Source organism: Aedes albopictus, chromosome 3 (assembly GCF_035046485.1).
Source record: "Aedes albopictus strain Foshan chromosome 3, AalbF5, whole genome shotgun sequence".
Taxonomy (NCBI): domain Eukaryota; kingdom Metazoa; phylum Arthropoda; class Insecta; order Diptera; family Culicidae; genus Aedes; species Aedes albopictus.
Genome location: NC_085138.1, coordinates 24,026,040 through 24,047,332, shown reverse-complemented (window position 1 = coordinate 24,047,332; position 21,293 = coordinate 24,026,040). Strand labels below are relative to the sequence as shown.

The 21,293-nt window shown below is 40.3% G+C and overlaps 1 protein-coding gene and 1 pseudogene across 1 annotated transcript; one reads left to right on the top strand and one right to left on the bottom strand.

Annotated features, from left to right (window-relative positions):
• Positions 1-7,777: 7,777 nt before the first annotated feature.
• On the bottom strand, positions 7,778-9,242 carry LOC109418388 (Golgi SNAP receptor complex member 1). The gene is made up of 5 exons (XM_062856865.1): positions 9,093-9,242; positions 8,718-8,986; positions 8,499-8,659; positions 8,304-8,438; positions 7,778-8,235 (listed from the first exon to the last, which is right to left on the bottom strand). Exons 1-5 carry the CDS (start codon positions 9,112-9,114, stop codon positions 8,133-8,135), a joined length of 690 nt encoding a protein of 229 aa, XP_062712849.1. The 5' UTR covers positions 9,115-9,242; the 3' UTR covers positions 7,778-8,132.
• Positions 9,243-9,332: 90 nt separating this feature from the next.
• On the top strand, positions 9,333-18,995 carry LOC134290070 (NADH dehydrogenase [ubiquinone] 1 alpha subcomplex subunit 9, mitochondrial-like; annotated as a pseudogene).
• Positions 18,996-21,293: the final 2,298 nt, after the last annotated feature.

Below are 21,293 nucleotides of genomic sequence, written 5' to 3'. Positions count from 1 at the left end.
TCTATCATTCGCCGCATGTAAACAAAGGCGCTACCGTATATGGGCATTAGCATTGTGACAGCCGTGGAATTATGTCAAACACCCGAGCAGGAGAAAATAGCTGATGAATAACTAACTCAGGTATGGAAAACAGAATACCAACAACCTAAATGAGGTATTAAGCAGCCCTGCATAAGAGGTAAAATACCTAAAATAATAACTGGTGGGTATTCTGTGCATAACACGTAAATAATGACATCAGGTATGGCAATACCTAAATAATAATCGACGCTTTTTCCATACAAGGAGTGATTTTTCCATAATTGAATAATACCTAATGCAGTCCTCAAAACCAAACCAATAACTGGTTGAGGTATTTTATTAATACCTGCACAATACCAAAGTAAGTTATTTTCAGTACCAGGAAAACCTACCAATACCTAGTCTAGGTATGATACCTGACTTTGGTATGCTGCAGTTATGTGTCAGTTATTCGCTCCAGCTCGGGTACGGTGGCGCTATCTGTTCATTTCATAGCGGCCGTTTCACCCTGAGACGTTTCACCTAGAGGACAACAAGTTTTGAGAGAAATTTAAAAACAACTCTCCAAGAGCATCTTGGGATGGGCCCTTTGGTCTTATGGCGGGTTTATGATTGAGTTGATGTCGTTTTGCAGAGCAATTTGGTTTATGCAAATCAAATCAAATCAAAGTATTACCACAGACAAACAGACATATTACTTAGAAGAAAATGGCTTCAAAAACATCATTTGGCATCTCACTAGCACCCTCTATAATGCTCAATCCGAAGCATTCATTTGCAGGTGTTGTTTCCCTCGGCCCGATGTTACAATTTTGCAGGTGCCGACTCCCCCGAGGCGTCATCCATTCATAAAACATGAATGAAGGTTCATGATTGAGTCATTTTATGTAAACATTGATCGGCGTCGCGTTCATTTCTCTCCAAAATTGAGAGGTGACGGTGGCACAGCAGCGCCACCATGACATTTGCGAGCACAGTCCGAATCACACTATATTTTCAAAATGACCGTTAAATCGTGCGATGATTTCGATTTGAGTAGTATGTCTGTTTGTCTGTGGTATTACAGAAGAAATTCTTGGTGAAGTTTCGGAAGGAATCTCTGAAAGAGACCCTAAAATCTCATTAGGAATCGCAGAAGAAACTCCTGAAAGAATCCCTAAGGAATCCCAGAAAGAATTCTTGGAGAAATCTCGGAAAATCTCGGAACCAACACTTAGTGGAATTTCGGAACTGAAATAAACTTGAATCTTGAAGAAAACCCTAAAGCAAGCGAGGAAGCGAAATGTCTTTCCCCGAATCCCACAATTCGGGTTCACCCAGAAACAATTGAATTGGTACAGCCTATAGGACAATGCAAGCCACGGTTGCTAAAGATTTTTTTTTCTAAGTGTTTGGTATTGTGTGACCTTTTTGTTTACTTTCGGACTTCAAGAGATTTCTTCAAGAATTTCTCAAGAAGTCCCGGGAATCCTCCAGGAATGTCATCCGAGGACCGAGATTCTCCGAAAAGTTTCTTTAGTGATGTCTCTGGATTTATTTTTTTTGGGCTTCCAGATGGTATTCCTGGAAATTCTAGCAACTTCACCCAAAATTTCTCTAGGAGTTCTTTCGGAAATTGTATCAGAAATTCTTACCGAGATTCCTTCAAAAACTCCTTACAGCATTCCGTAAGGATTTATTCCTGGAATTTCATACGAGATTCTTCCCGAAGTATCTTCTGGGAATTCTTCAGGAATTCCTTCTGAAACCCTTCCAGAAACCCTACAAGATCTCTGACAAGAACTTCATTCAGTATTCCTTTAAAAGCTTTTCCGAGCTCCCTCCAAGAACTTTTTCCGTTTTTTTTTTCGCGAGCTACTTCTGATTCAAGTAATTCCTTCTGGAATTCTTACAATAATTTGACCAGGTAATCTTTCTGGAATTTTTCCGGGATTCTTTCGGAAATTCTTCTGGGTCACTGTCAGAAATTACTTTTCAGGAACTTCTTCCGGGACTCCTCTTAGAGCTTCTTCTAGGAATTCTTTCAGAAACTGATTCCGGGATTTCTTTGAGATTTTTTTTCCTGGAACCATCTAGGGTCTTTTTTTTTTTTTTGGTTTCTACTAAGAGTTCCGTCAGGAATCCCTGCAGACTCTTCTGGAATTCTTTCAGATGTTTGTAATGGAAATCCTCCTGGAGTTCATTATGAACTTTTTGGCGTATTTTGTTTTTGGAATTCCTCATGTAGTTTCTGTAGGATTTTCTTGAATAAACACAGGAAAAAGCAACTTAGTTATAGCTCCCTCCTAGAGGAATTGTAGAATAAGTTTGTGGAGAAACCACGGAAGAAATACCTGGAATAGTTTCAGGAAAAATTACTACGGTAATCCTAGAAGGAGTAATGCTGAAGGAATCTCGAAAATAATTTCAACAGAAATCCAGGAATCTCTGGAAGAATCTCGGGGCAAGAGCTTTTGACTGAACCCCAGGCGGAACCTCTTAAGGAGTCTCAGAAAAAAAAACTCCTGGGAAAACCCCAGAGGGAACTTCTGAAGGAATCCTAAATAAACTTCCGGAAGAATTTCATTAAGAGCTTACGGAACCCCAGAAGAAAACCACGAGGGGAGTCCGGATGGAATTCTTGTGGAATCCCAGAAGGAACTCCATGAGGTGAGCCACTAAGCCACCATCAAGTTATAAAACAGCACACGCACGCATAACCACAACCCCCCCATTTTGAATTAAATCCAACCACTCATGATAAGCTGCCGATTTTTTTTAATGTTGGAGCTGACGACTTTTTTAAATCCAAATCGTAAACAAAAAAGCCACGAAACGTCAAAAACTAAGAACATTTTCCTTAGCCACCACGGCTTGCAGTGCCCTACGGCAAGCGTGCGACCATTCATTTGCAAAGATTTACATTCATTTGCTATTGTCTCAGTTCAGAAGCATGCTATCGAAAAACAATGTATGGATGAATTTAACCTTGTAGTTTTATCTGAAAGTTTGCCGAATAACATTGGGGTCGCACACGCATACCAAAGTCGTGAGCGAGCTGTGAAGGCAACTTTCCACAGCGAGAATGAAATTTACATTCACCATGTGGAGAGTTGCCTTTACAGCTCGCTCACGACTTTGGTATGCGTGTGCGACCCCAATGTTATTCGGCAAACTTTCAGATAAAACTACAAGGTTAAATTCATCCATACATTGTTTTTCGATAGCATGCTTCTGAACTGAGATAATAGCAAATGAATGTAAATCTTTGCAAATGAATGGTCGCACCCTTGCCCTACGGTACTCAAAGTTGTTTAAATTTCAGAACTCATGGAAAACTGTCAAATATTTTATACGTACATATCGCAAAAAACAAGTATAAGTGAACTGAAATCAATGGTTTGGATGAGTAACTTGATAAGTTTGATTCATGTTTTGGAGAGTAATGTTTATTACGACACAAAATAGAACCATCATGTGCCTTTTTATTTACAACGTTCTATTGGTAAAGAAAGCGTTTAGTTAATAACTGTGCAAATGCTTATAAACCACTAGGCTGAGAAGCAGTCCTCCCCAGTTGGGATGTAGCGCCAGCATGATGATGCCAGATATTATGACTGGCGGAAAATATCTCTGTAAAGCTAAAAATACTGCAATAATTACATGAAACGTATTCGTTCATGCCTTTTATTTCGCTACATTTTAAAACTGCTTTTTACTGAAAATCCGTTTTATAGGAGTCTGCATAACACAAATTCATAATATCGGAGTCTCTGCTATACGTCTACTAATGATTCGACCTCATGTTTGTAGATTAAAAATTACCTAACTTTTGATGTACGTACTATCGAGGCAAAATGTACGTACTATCGAGGTACGCATGTAATAGCAATTTTCCTACTTATGGATTTGCCGACGACTACCTAACACTGATAGTCGCTATGAGCATCAACACCATTTTCGATATTCCTGTTATATTCTGTTATTCTGTTATAATCAACGCACCCCCGGGCCGTGGCCAATCTGCGTTGTTTCGCTGGGCGATACGTCTACCAGTAGACTTGTATCTGCCCTATGCTAAACCGATTAGCATATCAAGTCCTTTCCACTGATGAGTAGGCTCGAATGTCCCGCCCCTCCCTATAACCCATAGGGGGAAATAAGGAGTTTCCAGTTTCAAGTATGGTAGTGATTATGACACCAACTCTTTCTATTCCTTGGTAAAAAAAAAAAAAAAAAAAAAAAAAAAATCGCTAGACTTGTTTTATCAGACTACTATTAATAATGAACATAATTAAGATACAAGTTTGCATACACAATTGTACAATTGTAAAAGCAGTGTTAGATACTTTAAAGTGAATTGAAAAATGTAAATAAGATAAATTGTAAACTATTCCGCGGCGACACGAATGCTTCAATAGTGTCATAAATAAACGCGCAAACAAACAAATAATTGATATTGAAGTATGCATATTGCATTATCTATTGGCAAAGTCGTAGAAAGAGTTGGGCGCCTGATTATAAAATTGTTGTACTTATCTTGTGTGTTTCGGACAAGTCCCGTTTGTGTTGGCCATTGGGACACTTCTTGCTTCAAAACGGTCGTTTCTGGAATGGAAAGAGAATAATTGGCCGCACAACTCCGCAAATGGGCGGCCCGCACATATTAGTATAATGTTGCAATGATTGAAAATAGTTGAGTATAATTGTTAATCTATATGAATACTGTTACTAGTTCAGGTTTCTCACCCTCCACGATTCTCTAGATACTGTTATAGCGTGTTTGTTGTTAATATGTTGATAAGTGAAGCCTCCAGTACTTCAAAATTCAATGTAGCGAAGATCTTGAGCGGATAGCATTCATTGATAATGATAGTGATTATTTTAATATAATATGGCTTAACAAAAATTACTATTCAATTATTTTAAATCGGATTCGTCAATAAAATTATTGTTCATAAAATAATTAACCATGCGAATATCGAACTACACAAACTAAAAAGTGTTATTATATTTTACCAATGATTTCATCCTAATCTTGACCCTAACATAGTTATGCGCTTAGTGGACAATGACCAAAAATAGTGTTGTTTCGACAATAGTCACATACTATGCCCTACGACATTGACGATTCTATTGTCTATGGCTCACCTATTTAGCGCCACCCAGCAGGGACTTGGTCTGGTACCCAATTCAGTATATCCGCTCCACGTAATGTACCGTACCTCTTTCGATTTGTGATATATTACGCGGAACATTACTCTCTTCATTCGGATATCGGCTATGTAACCCATTGGATTAAAAACCTCCATCAAACATGAAGCGATTAATCGTAGACTGAAGACTCTATACCAAATTTGGCTCAGAGACAGGTAATCAGTGAAGTCAGTTTTTCTCGTTTGTCAGAGACGATTGATACGTATTAAGACAAACTTTCCACTGCATCTGCCAGCAATAATCGGTGATCGATCAACATTTCGAGTACCTACCCCAATTTACACAAGTATGCCAAGGATCACCGCACATGCTTTACAATACAGTTGGAAAAACTAGAGCAACACCTGGCCACAATGATGCATAAAGCACTAAAGCGGACCGGAAGTGTCGGTGAGCCAGCCCCACCTACACTGATAGTCGCTATGAGCATCAACACCATTTTCGATATGATGAAAAATTGAGGGGTGGTGTCGCCAATGAGGCCTTTCGGTAAAACCGAGTAAAACATCTATTGTTCTTTTCATGGAAAAGCGAAGCCTAGGGCGAAGCCGTAATCGCGTTCGACCTTTGAGACTTTTCGTTTCTGAAATTAATGTGACTGTTCAGGTAAAGTACGTTAGAGTTATTCTTGATTCCAAGCTTTCACATGGAGTTCAGAATCAAGAAAGCTTGTATGGCCTTCAGGCAATGCCGGCGAACCTTTGGTACAACTTGCGGTCTAAAACCGAAGTATATCAAATAGATTTACACAACTATTGTTCGGCCAATATTGCCCTATGGTCTTATGTGGCGGCAAAAGGGCGAAATGAGAACGTTCCAATCAAAGTTAGGCCATCTCCTCCAAAGGATGTGTTTAATGGCGATGTCTGGAGCGTTCTCTTCAGCTCCCACAGCAGCGCTCGAAGTTCTCTTTGATGTTGTTCCACTACACATTCATCTCAAACACGAAGCATTTTCTTGCACTTACAGTCTACGGGTACTCGCTTTACTAGAGGAAACTTCTGTGAACCGCATGTCAACACACACTTGTTTCCACTTTTGGTGAATTGGGACAAAGTACATAGTCCTTGCTGCAAGTGATCTTACAATTACTTGTAATTTTCCATATAGGACATTTTCCACGAAATTCCCTTCCCGGGAAGAGTGGACATCTGGTTATCTGGAGAGAAGTATTTCAGAAGGCATCGTATGTTACACTGATGACTCCCTTCTCGAAGGTCGAGCAGGTGCTGGTGTCTATTCTCGTGAGCTAAGGCTACATCAGTCTTATTCACTTGGTGGACACTGCATCGTTTTTCAGGCCGAAATCTTTGCTCTTATGTGCGGAGTGCAATCAGCACTTCAGCAGCATGTAATGGGCAAAGTAATATACTTCTGTTCAGATAGCCAGGCAGCTATTAAAGCACTTGCTTCGGCCAACTCTAGGTCAAAGTTAGTTATCGCTTGTCGAACCCAAATCGAGGAGCTGAATCCAGCAAACGCTGTTCACCTTGCATGGTTACCTGGCCGTTCTTCCATCTATGAGTTAGCTCGCACTGGAGCATCACATGACTTAATTGGCCCTTAGCCAGCTATTCCGATATCGAAGTGTTGGATAAAGCTTCAGATTGGCATCTAGGCTGCCACTCAGCACAAACAATTATGGAATAGTTTGGAGTCATGTCGTCAAACAAAATTGTATTGTACTGAGCCATCTCCAGGGATGGCGAAGTATCTAACAAATCTGTCTAAGCATATTTGCAGCATGCTGATCGAAGCATTGATTGGACACTACACTGCCGACTCAGCTATCACATGACGAATATTCAGCAAGCTGATTCATTTGTATGTGATAGCAGTGAATCTGATTATGGAACTTCGTATCATTTGATAGGTAACTGTTCAGTTTTTGCACATTTCCGAGTATTCGGCAAACACTTAATTAATGAAACTGACTTCAGAAACCTGAATCTTCAGGATATTCTGTTCTTAACCCGCTGTGGTAAAGGGTAGAGTTCCTTTAACTTAGAGTGGCGTCAATGTCAAAATTGGAACAAAGAGCATGTGTCAAATTGCTGTCAAATCCATACAAATGCGCGTTCCAAACGAGCAGGAGACCTGTAAAAATCAGAACATGACGCCACTCTCCCTTCCAGTCACTCGAGTAAAGAGCTATAGGCTCTCTTTACACTTTATGCGTTATCACAGTGCCCATTTCAGGGCGCTGTTTGAACCCATTCTAGCACGCTTATGCCTGTATGACGATCCTATTCCTTTACCTGTCCTTTCATTGTCCCATCTTTTTTCCCTTCTTTTCTTTCATAGGTAAATGATGAATAGGCTCGTGTTCATGGCGATGGCGATCCTCCAAATGGGGGAGAACGTGCCTCTGGAGCCGACCCTTGATACCTGATACCTGGGCACAACCGCCCAGGATTGAAATCTTTCATTTCCACCCTCTGCACCATTATTGGTACCCAGGACAGAAAGGCAGCTACATTTACTTGATATTCCGAATATGAACTTCTTCTTCAAGATAGGAAGGTGATATCCTTTTACTACTACATATTGCAATTAATCGTCCTATCACAAACGTCGGCATAATGCGACTTACTTTATTGATTTCTTAATAATTGGATGATAAATACACATATATCTTTCGGTGCTACTACCGAGACTTATTTGCCTCGTTAACCCGAGTAACCGCCTTTAAAAACTTTTCTAACTACAAAATAACGACCGATCATTTGTTTCCCGTCCGTGTTGAATGCCTTTCGATTAGTTTGGTTTTCGTTGAAAAAAAAAAAACGCAAAATTTCTACAACAATGATGTTTCCGCATCCGATCCCAACATTAGTGGCGAAATGAAAAATTATTGCGCCAAAGAAAACCGTCATAGTAACAAACCTGGTCGTCGACACATGCTGCAGCAGCAATCAGTGAAACGCATACAGTAACAGAAGGATCGTGCAGACTCCAATCACTCCACCTAGGATCAGTGACTCTCTTCGTTTGCGAATGTTAATTCGTTGAATGAGGCTGCAAATGGGAAAAAATGATTAAGTTACAATTAAATAAGATTAGGAATTCATTGCTTCGCGACCAACCTGGATATCAATGGAAAACGATGTGAAATGTCGTGCATTCTGGTTTGGAAACGCTTCATGTGCTGCCGCTGGGAAGTCAAGTGCTCCTTCGTCTCCATTGCGATGCTAATCTGGTCATTAACCATGGAGCTCGAACTGGAATAAGAAATTTCTTTTGAAAGTTTTAATACACTAGCAAAATAGATAACTTCTAACTTGTGCAAATGTGTGTTCTCCTTCAAATACATGTCCCTTCGACTCAAACCGGAAGTCGATGGTGAAGTCGTTCCGCCCAACCCCGATCCACGCAACAGTTCCTCCCGTTCCATTCGTGTAGTGTGATTTGCCTGAATTTTCAGATACTCTTGCCGGTAGCCCTGGAAGAGCACATAAAACTTTATCCTCCGAAAAACGTCATTTCCCCCCATATCTTACATGCAGAATTTCCCGATGCCGCTGGAGAACGTGCATGACCGCCGCTCCGGTCCCGGGGATCTCCGCCATCCGCTCGTTGATGTTCGACAGCTGATCCAGCATCTGTTCGATCTCGAGCGAGAGCGATTCGAAGACATGGTCCCCCAGCAGCGGTGAAGTGTCCGCTGCGCCGCCGGAGTTTAGCGAACTACTACCGGTCCCGACCTTGTTGAACGCAATCAACTTGAGGTCGATGTCATTCTCCAGGTGACGGGCTTGCTTCCGAAGAGCTGCAAAAATAACAAATATTCAAAATCATTCGTCATCACTTTCTCAATCCAACAAGGCGAAGCAAAAGTGTAAACATTTAGCTCCCGATCACTGCGGAATACTTACCATCCCAATCCGACATACCCATTGCGAACAGTCTCTACTGATTTAGATCACAGCTGAACAGAAATCAATATTTGGACAATTCCTCGAATTATATAGAGAACTTTGTGAAGTTCTTGTAATTTTATCAATAATTTTGCAACTTTTTCTGCTTGTACAAAACAAAATCAAAACACAGCTGGCGACAGGATCATCGACACTTTTGAATGTCAAAATGGTCAAAATCAAGCGACGCTGCAGGGCCCCCTGATTTTCGCCTACTGACGAAATTGTCTACTTGGTCTAATATCGTTTATATCGTTTCACCGATATGAGAGTATGATGGTATTGGTGTCATTAATTTTGCGTTCTCTGTTATGATTTGTCCGTACGTCAACAAACTACAGAAAATTTAATCACCGCGCCTCTCACGCACGGCCCAATAATGGGCTAATATTAGTTTGTGGAAAATATCGAAAAATATCTGCGGTTATTTTTCGGGAAAGATCTGTCACCACATCGGAAAACGGCAGCAGCACAATATATTCGAGAAAAAATATTACAGTATACTTCCGTCACCCGAGTGTAATTGCAGGACGGTCATAATGGCCTCGGTAATTCATTCCAAACAGCAAACCAATGCCCTGGGGATCATCTGTCTAAAGGCAGACTACAGCTCGGATGTCCCCCGTGAGCTCTTGACTACGAATCCGGCTGATATTAGGCGTGGCACTGGTGGTCGATCGAGTTTCAACGGTGTTGTAGCAACTGTTTTCGGAGCCACCGGATTTTTGGGCCGCTACGCGAGCAACAAGTTGGGAAAGACGAGCTCCCTTATTCCCAATCGGGCAAATCACTACGAAGCCTTCCTTCTGAAACTGGTCAGCGATCTGGGCCAGGTTTTGTTTACTCTCTATCATCTGTGTGACGATGAGTCCATCTACAAGGCAGTAATGCATTTGAACGTCGTCATCTATCTGGTTGGTCGCGAGCTTGAATTGTACCCCGCAGTCGAAGCCGATTCTGACCAAGGAGGGCAGCATGCTCCTCAAGAGCGAGTACCACGAAGAGGATTTCCCCGAGGCCGTCATCTTCCGTCCGGCGGACATCTATGGACATGCAGATCGCTTCCTTCGCTACTACGCTCATCTGTGGTTCCGTCAGTTTCGTGGAATGCTGCTTTGGTACAAGTGAGAGAGGACCGTCAAGCAACCGGTCCACTGCTCGGACGTGGCCCAGGGTATCGTTAACGCCACTAAGGATTCCGACAGCCAGGGTCAAGTGTGCCAGGATGTGGGCCCACGTCGCTACAAGCTGTTCGACTGGTTCTACCGAGAAATGCGCAAGAAAGCCGACTGGTGGGGCTACTGGTGCTACGGTCTGCGCTTCGATCAGATGATGAAGGCGAAGCTGACCTATAACATCAGTCAGTTCGTCGTTCCCGGTGGGAGATTCGCACATGGAGCGCGTTCAGCAATAGTACGTGTTCAACGAATTGAAGTAGGGCGTTCCCATGCTGGAGGATTTAGGTGTTAACCTGACGCTGATGAAGGATCAGGCAAGTTTTGGGGACCGGCGGGATTGGGCTATACAGATTTCAGCCTGGGGCTGGTTCGCCTTTTTGATTATAAGGAAAAGAAGCGCAATACCGTATGCGTGATAATGTTTGCACCATATCGTACAAATAAGGTAGGTACCCATATCACCTGCACACGCAATGTCTTGGTTTTTATTGCATGCACGTAAGCTCTAACTCATATCACAGTAGGTTGCGGGTAAAAAAAATCCGATTTCTTAAGTTTAAAATTTGCACCATGAAGGAGTGGCAGCGGTAGTCTGGACTTGTCCACGCGCAAATGTTAAAAAAGACATTTCAGGAGTGTTCAGGAGAACCGTAAAACGGCCTTAGACCGAAAAAAAAGCAAGGGCAACTATTCCCAAAGGTGTCCACTGGTCGTCCAAGGTTACCATGGATTAAGAGGGCTATCGCTGCCTCCAAATAGAAGATTTGGGTGAATTATATGCGCTCAATGAGAAAAATGGCAAAGAAACGCGAAATCAGCTACTTAACGGCATGGCATATCGAAAGAAAAATTACGGTGGCCTTTATGATCCTTCGACCACAGAAAAAAAAACTTACATTATTACCAATGGCATCCAGGAGCTACCAGTAGCGCCATAAAAGAAAGTCTTGAATTTGTCCGAACGCAACATCCGTTTTTTTTTCGATTTCCGAAAAACTATCGATCCGTGCCAAATTCCAGAATCAATAGTTATATTAACTTTTGTTTGTGTGTCAATGTCTACACCATTAGGCAATGTCAAACTAAAAAAATAAACTCAAAAATTGTTAATCTTGAATTTGACACTACCACGGACACTTTTCGACATTTGCGCGTGGACAAATCACGAGCTAGGTTGCCACTTAGTCATTATGCAAGTGTTAAACTAAGAAAATCAACACTTTTTATTCACAGCCTACTATGGGGCTGTCCATTTATTACGTAAGGCAATTTTTCCGAATTTTCGACACCCTCACCCCCCCCCCCCCCCCCTTGTAAGATTTTTTGTATGAAACTCTAAATATTTTTGTATGACACGTAAGATTTTGCAAACTTCCCTCCCCCCATAAACCCTTACGTAATTAATGGACAGCCCCTATGACATGAGTTATAGCTTAAACGCCTGCAAATAAAACCAATACATTGTATTCACAAGTAAAACTGGAACGTTATTTAAAGATGGTGCAAACATTATCACGCATACGGTAGAGGGTCCCTTGGCCAGTTAGAGAGGTGTTACGAGGTTACTACAGAGTTAGAGTTTGATATTATTTTGTTACTGATACTAGTAGAGAATCGTGATCTTTGTAGTCCTATAGTCGGGGATTATGCCTTCAGTTTTAAGTAGTTATCAACTAAATTTGTTCGTATTTTTGTATATTTCAAGTAAAGTAACAGGGCTGCTTCTACAGATGGGTCATTTGAGAGGATGTTTTTAAGGTGAATATATAACAAAGCCACACGCACACCTTGATTTTTCAAGAACACAAATCTGATGAACTGAATGTTGGTTTGCGCTGAAAAATTGATAGATTGGTTACCCGCTGGTGGTGACCAAACGATCAACTTTTCAGCGAAAACCAACATTTGGTTCTTCAGATTTGTGCTCTTGAAAATTCGAGGTATGGCTTCGTCATATCTTCACCTTAATGCCAGTATTTAATCTGTATGTCCTTCTCTAAGATTCGTAATGAGGACAATAGTCTGTCGAATTCCACATATATCACATGTAACATGATGATATCGCTCAGACGGCATATGACTAATACGTGTGTGAGCAGTTGGCAGTCTAGATAGGATTCGTAGAGGAGTGAAGAATTAGCTTAGTTAATATTTACGATTAAAAATAAATTTAAAAACCCGATTTAATCCACCTATGGTGAACAGAACCCTTCTTACACTTATTGAAATTATTGTTGTATTATTTGTATTTAACATATTAATTTCGTGCTATTGACCAAAAGTTCTAGAAAATATTATGGATTTGGCATCTAGAGAATTGGTTTCCAAAATATCATCATGGATCATGGGTTAAACTACCAGAAATGCCAGACACCTCCTAGAATCTTGTATGGAATGTTTAAAAAATAGCTTACATATTCTGGAATAGGTATTGTATCTTTTGTTAACTGCCAAAAGATCTTGAATCGATTAATAAATGGATAAGAAAATCACCGAGATACACTTTGTCTAATATCTTTTAATCAGTCGATTAAATTAGCTCCGAAGTACTTGGTATTCATGGTTATGGTGTAGAAAGGACAAAAATGATATATCTACTAAGTTAATCAGTTTTGGCGTTAGCTTGTTAACTAGCTAATTATTTTGGCTGTCCGGTTCTTGCATTTTTCCCACAATATATAAATTCAAAGCTTTCATTTAACATATTGTTAGTTTTCATAGAATTCCTGTTTATTTGTAATTGTTATTTATAATTTTGTTGAAAACAATAACCTGCTATACTGCCGCCACTCGCAAAACAGTCCCATCTTTGCTGGGTTTCCTATTCATATGGGACTGTTTTGCGAGTGGGGGCAGTATAGTATACACTATATATGAGGTCAGCATTATTTATTGAAAACTAATTTCCCATATAATGGTCAAAAACTTATGCAAGATAACAAGTGAATATAATAATAAAATAAAAAAAAAGAATTTATTGAAATGCTCTACGTAAGATATCTCAGTAATCAAATGTCGAATCAAAATAAAATTTCAGGGCCTTTTACAAGGATATTGCAGCTTCCATTTGGTGCTAAGAGAACCCAAATCGGTTGACAGACGGCTGAGATATTTATTATGGTACCCTTGGTCAAAAATCTCTCAAAAAATTAACATGTATTACTCCCAAGTACTCTTTGAAAGATATCTCGATAACCAAATGTCCAATCCTAATAAAATTGTATAGGGTTCTACTAGGATGTTATAGCTTTCATTTAGTGCCAGGAGAACCGAAATCGGTTGACAGACGGTTGAGATATTTATTATGATACACTCAAAAAGTTTAGTTGAATAAATCCTAAGTACGCTTCGAAAGATATCTCTGTAACCAAATGTCCAATCCTAATAAAATTTCTGAGCAATCTACTAGGATGTTGAAGCTTTCATTTGGTACCAAGAGAACACAAATCGATTGACACACGGCTGAGATATTTAGTATGATACACTTTGTTAAAAATCTCAAAAAGATTAGTTGTATAACTCCTAAGTACTCTTCGAAAGATATCTCAGTAACCAAATTTCCAATCGAAATAAACGGCTGAGATATTTATTATGATACACTTGGTCAAAAATCTCTCAAAAGGTTAACCTGTATTACTCCCAAGTAGTCTTTGAAAGATATCTCGATAACCAAATGTCCAATCCTAATAAAATGTATAGGGTTCTACTAGGATGTTATACACAGCAAAAAAAGTTGTTGAATATTACATCGAAATCGCTGCAACCAGGTCGTTACATCGATTGATGAATATTACACAGCCCGATGTACTCGGCGGCTGTTGATATAATAAACAGATCCGATGTAATTCTTGCGATGTAATTTATTCGATGTACCTACAACATTTGTACGATCTGAATGAAGCGACGTTAAATGGAAACGATCTCAAAGGCTCTTCTATAGCCGATTAAATTGCCTTTTCATCCCTTTACATTCGGAATTTTGTATAACTGAAGTAAACACTAAATCTATACTAAATTCAAATCGAAAAAGAATAAAAATATAATTTAATCAGCCATAGAAGAGAACAAAGAAGAGAAGGTTATGAACAATCAATAAACACAACAAAAATAAATAAAGCGTTGAACTAATATGTATTGCTTCCTTTATTGTTTTCGTCCCAACTGGGATATGAAAATAGGGGAAATTGCGTATTTTGGCAGTTTTGTTCTCTTCGTCATGGGGGATTTTTGAAAGCTGTTGAACTCAGAGTACCTAGGCCTCAAATCCTTCCCAACCAAGCTGAATTAAACGACCAAGTTTCAGGTAGTTTGGCCGACAAAATCCCTTCATGACGAATTGAACCTGCGGATAATATCCATCGTCACCCTATCCTAAATCGATCGAAATTGAACATCGCTTGCATACCGCTTCGGCTAAGCGGGCTTTCGTATTCTTCTAAAGACTGCCCCAGAAAGTATGGACGCACCTAGTCTTCAGATATCTGGGCCTGGTCGATGTTTCTTGTTTCAGACTTCGTTTCTGCTGTTTCTGCTTACTATATGATCGGAAATTCAAACGTTCTTTGCCACGATTACATTGACATTCGAAATGGTAAAATTTTTGGTCATAACCCTCTCTGTGTAAGTTAACCCTTTCCCGCCCATGGTGTCTGTAGAGCACCATAACTTTCAACCCTTGTATCTCTGAAACTAATGAAGTTTTTTGAATGTTTTTAATTGTAAATCATGATTTCACATGTTGTTCTCTATCTAAATGCATTACGCTAAGTATGCGCATACAAATTCAATGTTTTTGTCAAAAAAAGTTTTCATGAAAAGCTATTTTTTTCGCCACAAAAATAATGACAAACTTTGACGTCTTAATTAATGGCATAGTTATCCTCATGGGTTGAAATAAAAATAGTTCCCTAACAGATTTACTATTTATTTGTGTAGTCATACGTTGAAAAGAATTAAAATATGTATTTAAACCCTTAATATAATACAATATGATTGGTGCATATATGCACCACTGGGCACATGGCGTGCAAAAAATAAGCAATTTTCCAATGTAATCATTGTTTGTATCCCATTCTAGAATTCTGGTGGCATAAAAGTTCGAAGTTTCTGAGAACAACTTGTCTCGAATTGTAATGAATTTGTATAGAACTGGTTCGGAAAGTGATTTTCGTGGATTGTCAAATGAAGCATCCTGTGTTTTAACCATTTTTAACGAGAAAAAATATGAAATAAAGTTCTCCAAATGCCTGGTGGTGCTCCAGAGCACCATTTCATATTTGAGTTGTAATAGCCTTAAACGATAATTTTGGCATAGAAAATAAGATTTTGTTCTACCATTTTGAGGAAAAATAATAAAAACTATTTTTAAACACTATAAGAAGTCATGGGCGGGATAGGGTTAAACGGTTTTTTTCTTGCGCTCAAATACCTTCATCATACGTCTATCCACAAGAGGGTTGGAAGGACCTTTATTTTTAACCCAATTTTTTGCTTATGCTCAAACGTGTTCTTCCCACAGTGCATCCTGTTTGCTGCTTATATGGTTTTCTCATTTATTCCCTCTATATTTTGCTCATTTCCTAAGTGTCATTTTAACCTCTGAACATCATTTGTGCACATTTTTTTGACGATGTTCCACTGAAAGTTTAAGTATTTTGAAACAAACTGTTGGAATCGTACGAACCGCTGCATAAATGCTGAGAGAATAGGTTAATAAACAGGATGCAGGATTTAAAAAAACTAGCCATCATTAATTTTGAAATGCCAGCATTTTCTCTTTGGGTCCATACTTTCTGGGGCGGTCTTTACATATTTCAGTTTACTTTCATAGTGGTATTATAAACGGATTTTTGTATTTTCAGCATTCAAAACAGGTCTTCTTCTCACTTTTTAAAAAAGCGATTACCCGCATGCAAACCGCTCATCTTCCGTTCTGATAGTTGGTCACGCACAAATCTTCGTGGTCGAGCTTGAACACGCCCATCACCGGTGACAATAATCGTTCTGGTGGATGCTCGGATCCAATCAAGATGAACGGCACCTTCCACGGCCGATCTAACGCATGAATCCGACCGGGTAGTTGAAGTCAGTGCGAACCTTGCCATCGATCTAGATGTGACGTTACAGATCTTGGTGACATCGGTGGTGGTCAAGACGTACTTCAGATGCGAAAGAAAATCACAAGCTTGTGTGGATCCATGGATGTACGCGGGGCAAAGTTAACCTGGTCTGGTCTGGTCCAACATCTTTTTGAAGCGTTCATACGCTCCAAATGTTTCTTCGGTCCCCGAGCCATCTTGACACTTTGAAACAATAAGGAAACGATTATTCCGACGGCGCCAGGGTTAATGCAACAACTGACTCGAAGATGGCTGCGTTGTCACCCTGAAAAAATATAAACATTATTAGTAATCAATTATGTAGGTACCTATTAGAATCCTCCAGGAATTCCAGCAGGAGGACTCTGGGAATTCCTGCAGGAGTTCCTGCAGAAGTTTCTTGAAAATTCTTGCAAGAGTTCCACGAGAATTCCTCCAGTTTTTCGAAGTTTCTCGGGAATTTCTTCAGTAGTTTCTCGGGAACTACTCCAGCAGTTCCACTAGAATTCTTTCAGCAGCTCCTAGAAAATTCATTCAGAAATTCCTCGGAAATTTCTCAATGAGTTTCTAGGGATTTCCTCGAAAATTCACCCAAGAGTTCCTCGGAAATTCCTAGGGAGTTACTCTGGGACTTTCTCAAATTTATACAGGAGTTCATCCAGAAGTTGTTCGGGAGTTCCTCGAGAATTCCTCCACGAGCTCCTCAAAAATTCATTCAGTAGAACCCATGAGGAAATTTCTTCAGGAGTTGCTCTGGAATTCTTCCCGAAGTTCCTCGGTTATTCCTCCAGGAGTTCCTCGAGATTTGCTGCATGAGTTCTTAAGGAATTTCTCCAGGATTTCTTTGAAAACCCGTGGAGTAATACAAGAGGAAGTTTTGGATCAATTCCCGTAGAACTCCTGGAACAAATTTTGATGATCTCCTGGAGTATTACCAGAGGAACTCTTGTAGCAATTCAGAAGAAAGTCCTGGAGCAATTCCCGATAAACTTCTGGAGGGATTCCAGAGGAACTCCTGGAGGAATTCACGAGGATATTCAAGAGGAATTTTCGAGGACATACAAGAAATATTTACAGAGAACTCCTGGATGAATTCTCAGGGATCTCTTAGAGCAAGAAATTTTCAAGGATTTCTGGAGCAATTTTTGAGGAATTCCTTGAGCAATTTCCAGGAAACTCCGTGAGGAATTCCCTAAGAACTCCTGGAGGAATTTCGGAGGAATTTCTTATAGAATTCACTAAGGAACTACTGGGGGAATTCCAGAGGAACTCTTGGAGGAATTTCAGAGGAACTTGTGGATGAATCCTCAAGGAAATTCTTGATGAACTTCCGGAAAATTTGTCAGAGCTCCTGGAGGAATTCCCAAGGATCATCTGGAGTAATTTGAAACTGCTGGACGAATTTTTGAGGAACTCCTAAATTAATCCTCGCGGAAATTCTAGAGGAACTCCCGGAGAAATTTTCAAGGAACGCCAGGAGGAAATCCCGAGGAACGTCAGGAGATATTGCCGAAAAACTTCTGAAGATATTTCTGCAGAACTCCTAAAGAAATTCTCGAGGAATTTCTGCAGCAATTCCCGAGGAACTCTAGGAGGAATATCTGGGGAACTCCTGGAGCGTCTTGGAATAAGTGGAGAATTCCTGGATGAATTCGAAATAAACTCCTTGAGGAATTCCCGAGGAACTCCTGGAAGACATTCCTAGGAACTCCTGGAATAACTTGGAACTGCTGAAAGAATTTCTGATGAACTCCTGGACGAATTACGTTTGAATTTTTAAAGGAATTCCCGAGGAAGTCCCGGAGAAAAAAATCCCGAGAACTCTTGAATGAATCCTCGAGATAATTCTTGAGAAATTCCTGAGGAACTCCCGGATAAAAATCCAAGGAACTCCTGGAGGAATTCCCGAGGAACTTCTGGAGCAATTTGAAACTCCTGGAAGAATTTCTGAGCAACTCCTGGATCAATCCTCGAGGAAATTCGTGAGGAACTCCTAGAGAAATTTGCAAGGAACTCCGAGAGGAATTCCAAAGGAATTTCTGGATATATTTCCGAAGAACTCAGATATTTCAGCTGAAATATTTGCTTCTGACGAACTCCTGAGGAAATTCTCGAGGAACTCCTGCATAAATTCTCGAGGATCTCCTTAATGAATCCCCAATGGACTGATAGAGGAATTCCCGATGAACTCCTGTAGGAATTCCCGAGGAACTCCTGGAGGAATTCCCGAGGAACTCCTGGAGGAATTCCCGAGGAACTCCTGGAGGAATTTCCGAGGAACTCCTGGAGGAATTTCCAAGAAACTCCTGGAGGAATTGCCAAGGAACTCCTGGAGGAATTGCCAAGGAACTCCTGGAGGAATTCCCAAGGAACTCCTGGAGGAATTCCCGAGGAATTTCTGGAGGAATTCCCTAGGAACTACTGGAGAAATTTAAGAGAAACTCTTGGAGAACTCCTGGAGAAATTCCTGATAAACTTCTGGAGAAATTTCCGAGGAAGTCCTGGAGGAATTCCGGGGAACACCTGGAGGAGGAACTCTTGGAGGAATATCCGAGGAACTCCTGGAGAAATTCTCGATAAACTCCTGGAAGAATTTCCGAGGAAGTCCTGAAGGAATTCCCGAGGAACTCCTGGAGGATCTTCTGGAGGAGCTTCAGAAGAATTGATTGATTGATTTGTCTTTATTAAAGAGACTTTCAGCCCTTGGCTGGTTCGTCTCTAGTTTCAGAAGAACTCTTGAAGGAATTTCCAAAGAACTCTTGAAGGAATTCCAAGGAACTCTTGGGCGGATTTCCGAGGAACTCCTAGATTAATCCTCGAGGATTTTCTTGAGGAACTATTGTAAAAAAATCAAGGAATTCTCGAGGAATTTCTGGAGATATTTCCGAAGAATTCCTGCAGATATTTCTGGGGAAATCCTGAAAGAATTCTCGAGAAACTCCTGCATAAATTCCCGAAGATCTCCTTAATGAATTCCCAATGAACTCATGGAGGAATTTCCGAGGAACTCCTGGAGAAATTCCCGGGGAACTTCTGGAGGAATTTCCAAAGAACTTCTGGAGGAATTCTTGAAGAACTTCTGGAGGAATTCCCAATGATCTTTTGGAGCAATTTGGAACTGCTGGAAGAATTTCTAATGAAGTCCTAAATTAATCCTCGAGGAAATTCTAGAGGAACTTCCGGAGAAATTTCCAAGGAACGCCATGAGGAAATCCCGAGGAACGTCCGGAGATATTGCCGAAAAACTCCTGAAGTTATTTCTGTAGAACTCCTAAATTCTTGAGGAACTTCTGCAGCAATTTCCGAGGAACTCCAGGAGGAATTCCCGAGGATCTCCTGGAGCATCTTAGAACTAATGGAGAATTCCTGGATGAATTCCAAATAAACTCCTAGAGGAATTCCCGAGGAACTCCTGGAGGATTTTCCAAGGAACCCCTGGAGCAACTTGGAACTGCTGGAAAAATTTCTGAGGAACTCCTGGAAGAATTCCGCTTGAATTTTTAAAGGAATTCCCGAGGAAGTCCCGGAGAAAAAAACCCCGAGAACTCTTTAATGAATATTCGAGATAATTCTTGAGAAATTCCTGAGGAACTCCCGGAAAAATTCCCAAGGAACTTTTGCAGAAATTCCCTAGGAACTTCTGGAGGAATTTCCGAGGAACTCCAGGAGGAATTTCTGAGGAACGCCTGGAGCAATTTGAAACTGCTGGAAGAATTTCTGAGCAACTCCTGGATCAATCCTCGAGGAAATTCTTGAGGAACTCCTGCAGAAATTTGCAAGGAACTCCTGGAGGAATTCCAGAGGAATTTCTGGATATATTTCCGAAGAACTCAGATATTTCAGCTTCAGGCGAACACCTGAAATATCCGCTTCTGGCGAACTCCTGAGGAAATTTCTGGCGAATTCCTGAAGAAATTCTCGAGTAACTCCTGCATAAATTCTCGAGGATCTCCTCAATGAATTCCCAATGAACTGATAGAGGAATTCCCAAGGAACTTCTGGAGGAATTCCCAAGGAACTCCTGGAGGAATTCCCGAGGAATTCCCAAGGAACTCATGAAGGAATGCCCGAGGAACTTCTGGAGATATTCCCGAAGAACTCCAACAGATATTTCTGGAGAACACTTGCAGCAATTCCCGAGGAACTCCCGGAGGAATTTCCGAAGAACACCTGGAGCAATTTGGAACTAGTGGAAGAATTTATGAGGAACTCCTGGAAGAATTGCCGATGAACTGCTCAAGAAATTCTCGAGGAACTTCTGGAGATATTTCCGGGGAACTCCTGGAGAAGTTTCTGACTATCCGGGGAACTCCAGGAGGTTTTTAAATTATTACTCACTCCTAAGCTTAGAACAAGCTTAGTTCATATAAAATTTCAAACAACAAAACTCAGTGATTGAAATTATTTATTCACTGAAATGTATAATACTCGCTCCTAAGCTTAGAACAAGCTTAGTTCATATAAAATTTCAAACGACAAAACTCAGTGATTAAAATTATTCACTGAAATGTACATTACTCACTCCTAAGCTTAGAACAAGCTTAGTTCATATAAAATTTCAAACGACAAAACTCGGTGATTAAAATTATTCACTGAAATGTACATTACTCACTCCTAAGCTTAGAACAAGCTTAGTTCATATCCCTTTCGGGACGAACCAGCACAATCGTGCTGTTTTTCAGCATTGGTTTTGCACATTTTTTTCAATTGTTTTTTCCTCAAAATATGTGATGTAAATATTTTTTATGATCGAGTTATTACTCTAACTTGTATTTCTGAGCCTCAGCTTTGGTTGGAATTGTTTATGAAAAACGCCACAATAAGTTAAACAATAAGTTAACAATCACCCTAGGAGTTGACAAAGTTTTATCTGTCGTATTTTT

Excerpts from the sequence above, each read along its gene's own strand:
- LOC109418388 (XM_062856865.1), bottom strand. The coding sequence starts at position 9,114 with ATGGGTATGTCGGATTGGGATG. Across the intron at positions 8,987-9,092 it reads GGGTATGTCGGATTGGGATG|CTCTTCGGAAGCAAGCCCGT; the intron begins GTAAGTATTCCG and ends TTATTTTTGCAG. Across the intron at positions 8,236-8,303 it reads CGTTTTCCATTGATATCCAG|CCTCATTCAACGAATTAACA; the intron begins GTTGGTCGCGAA and ends TCCCATTTGCAG.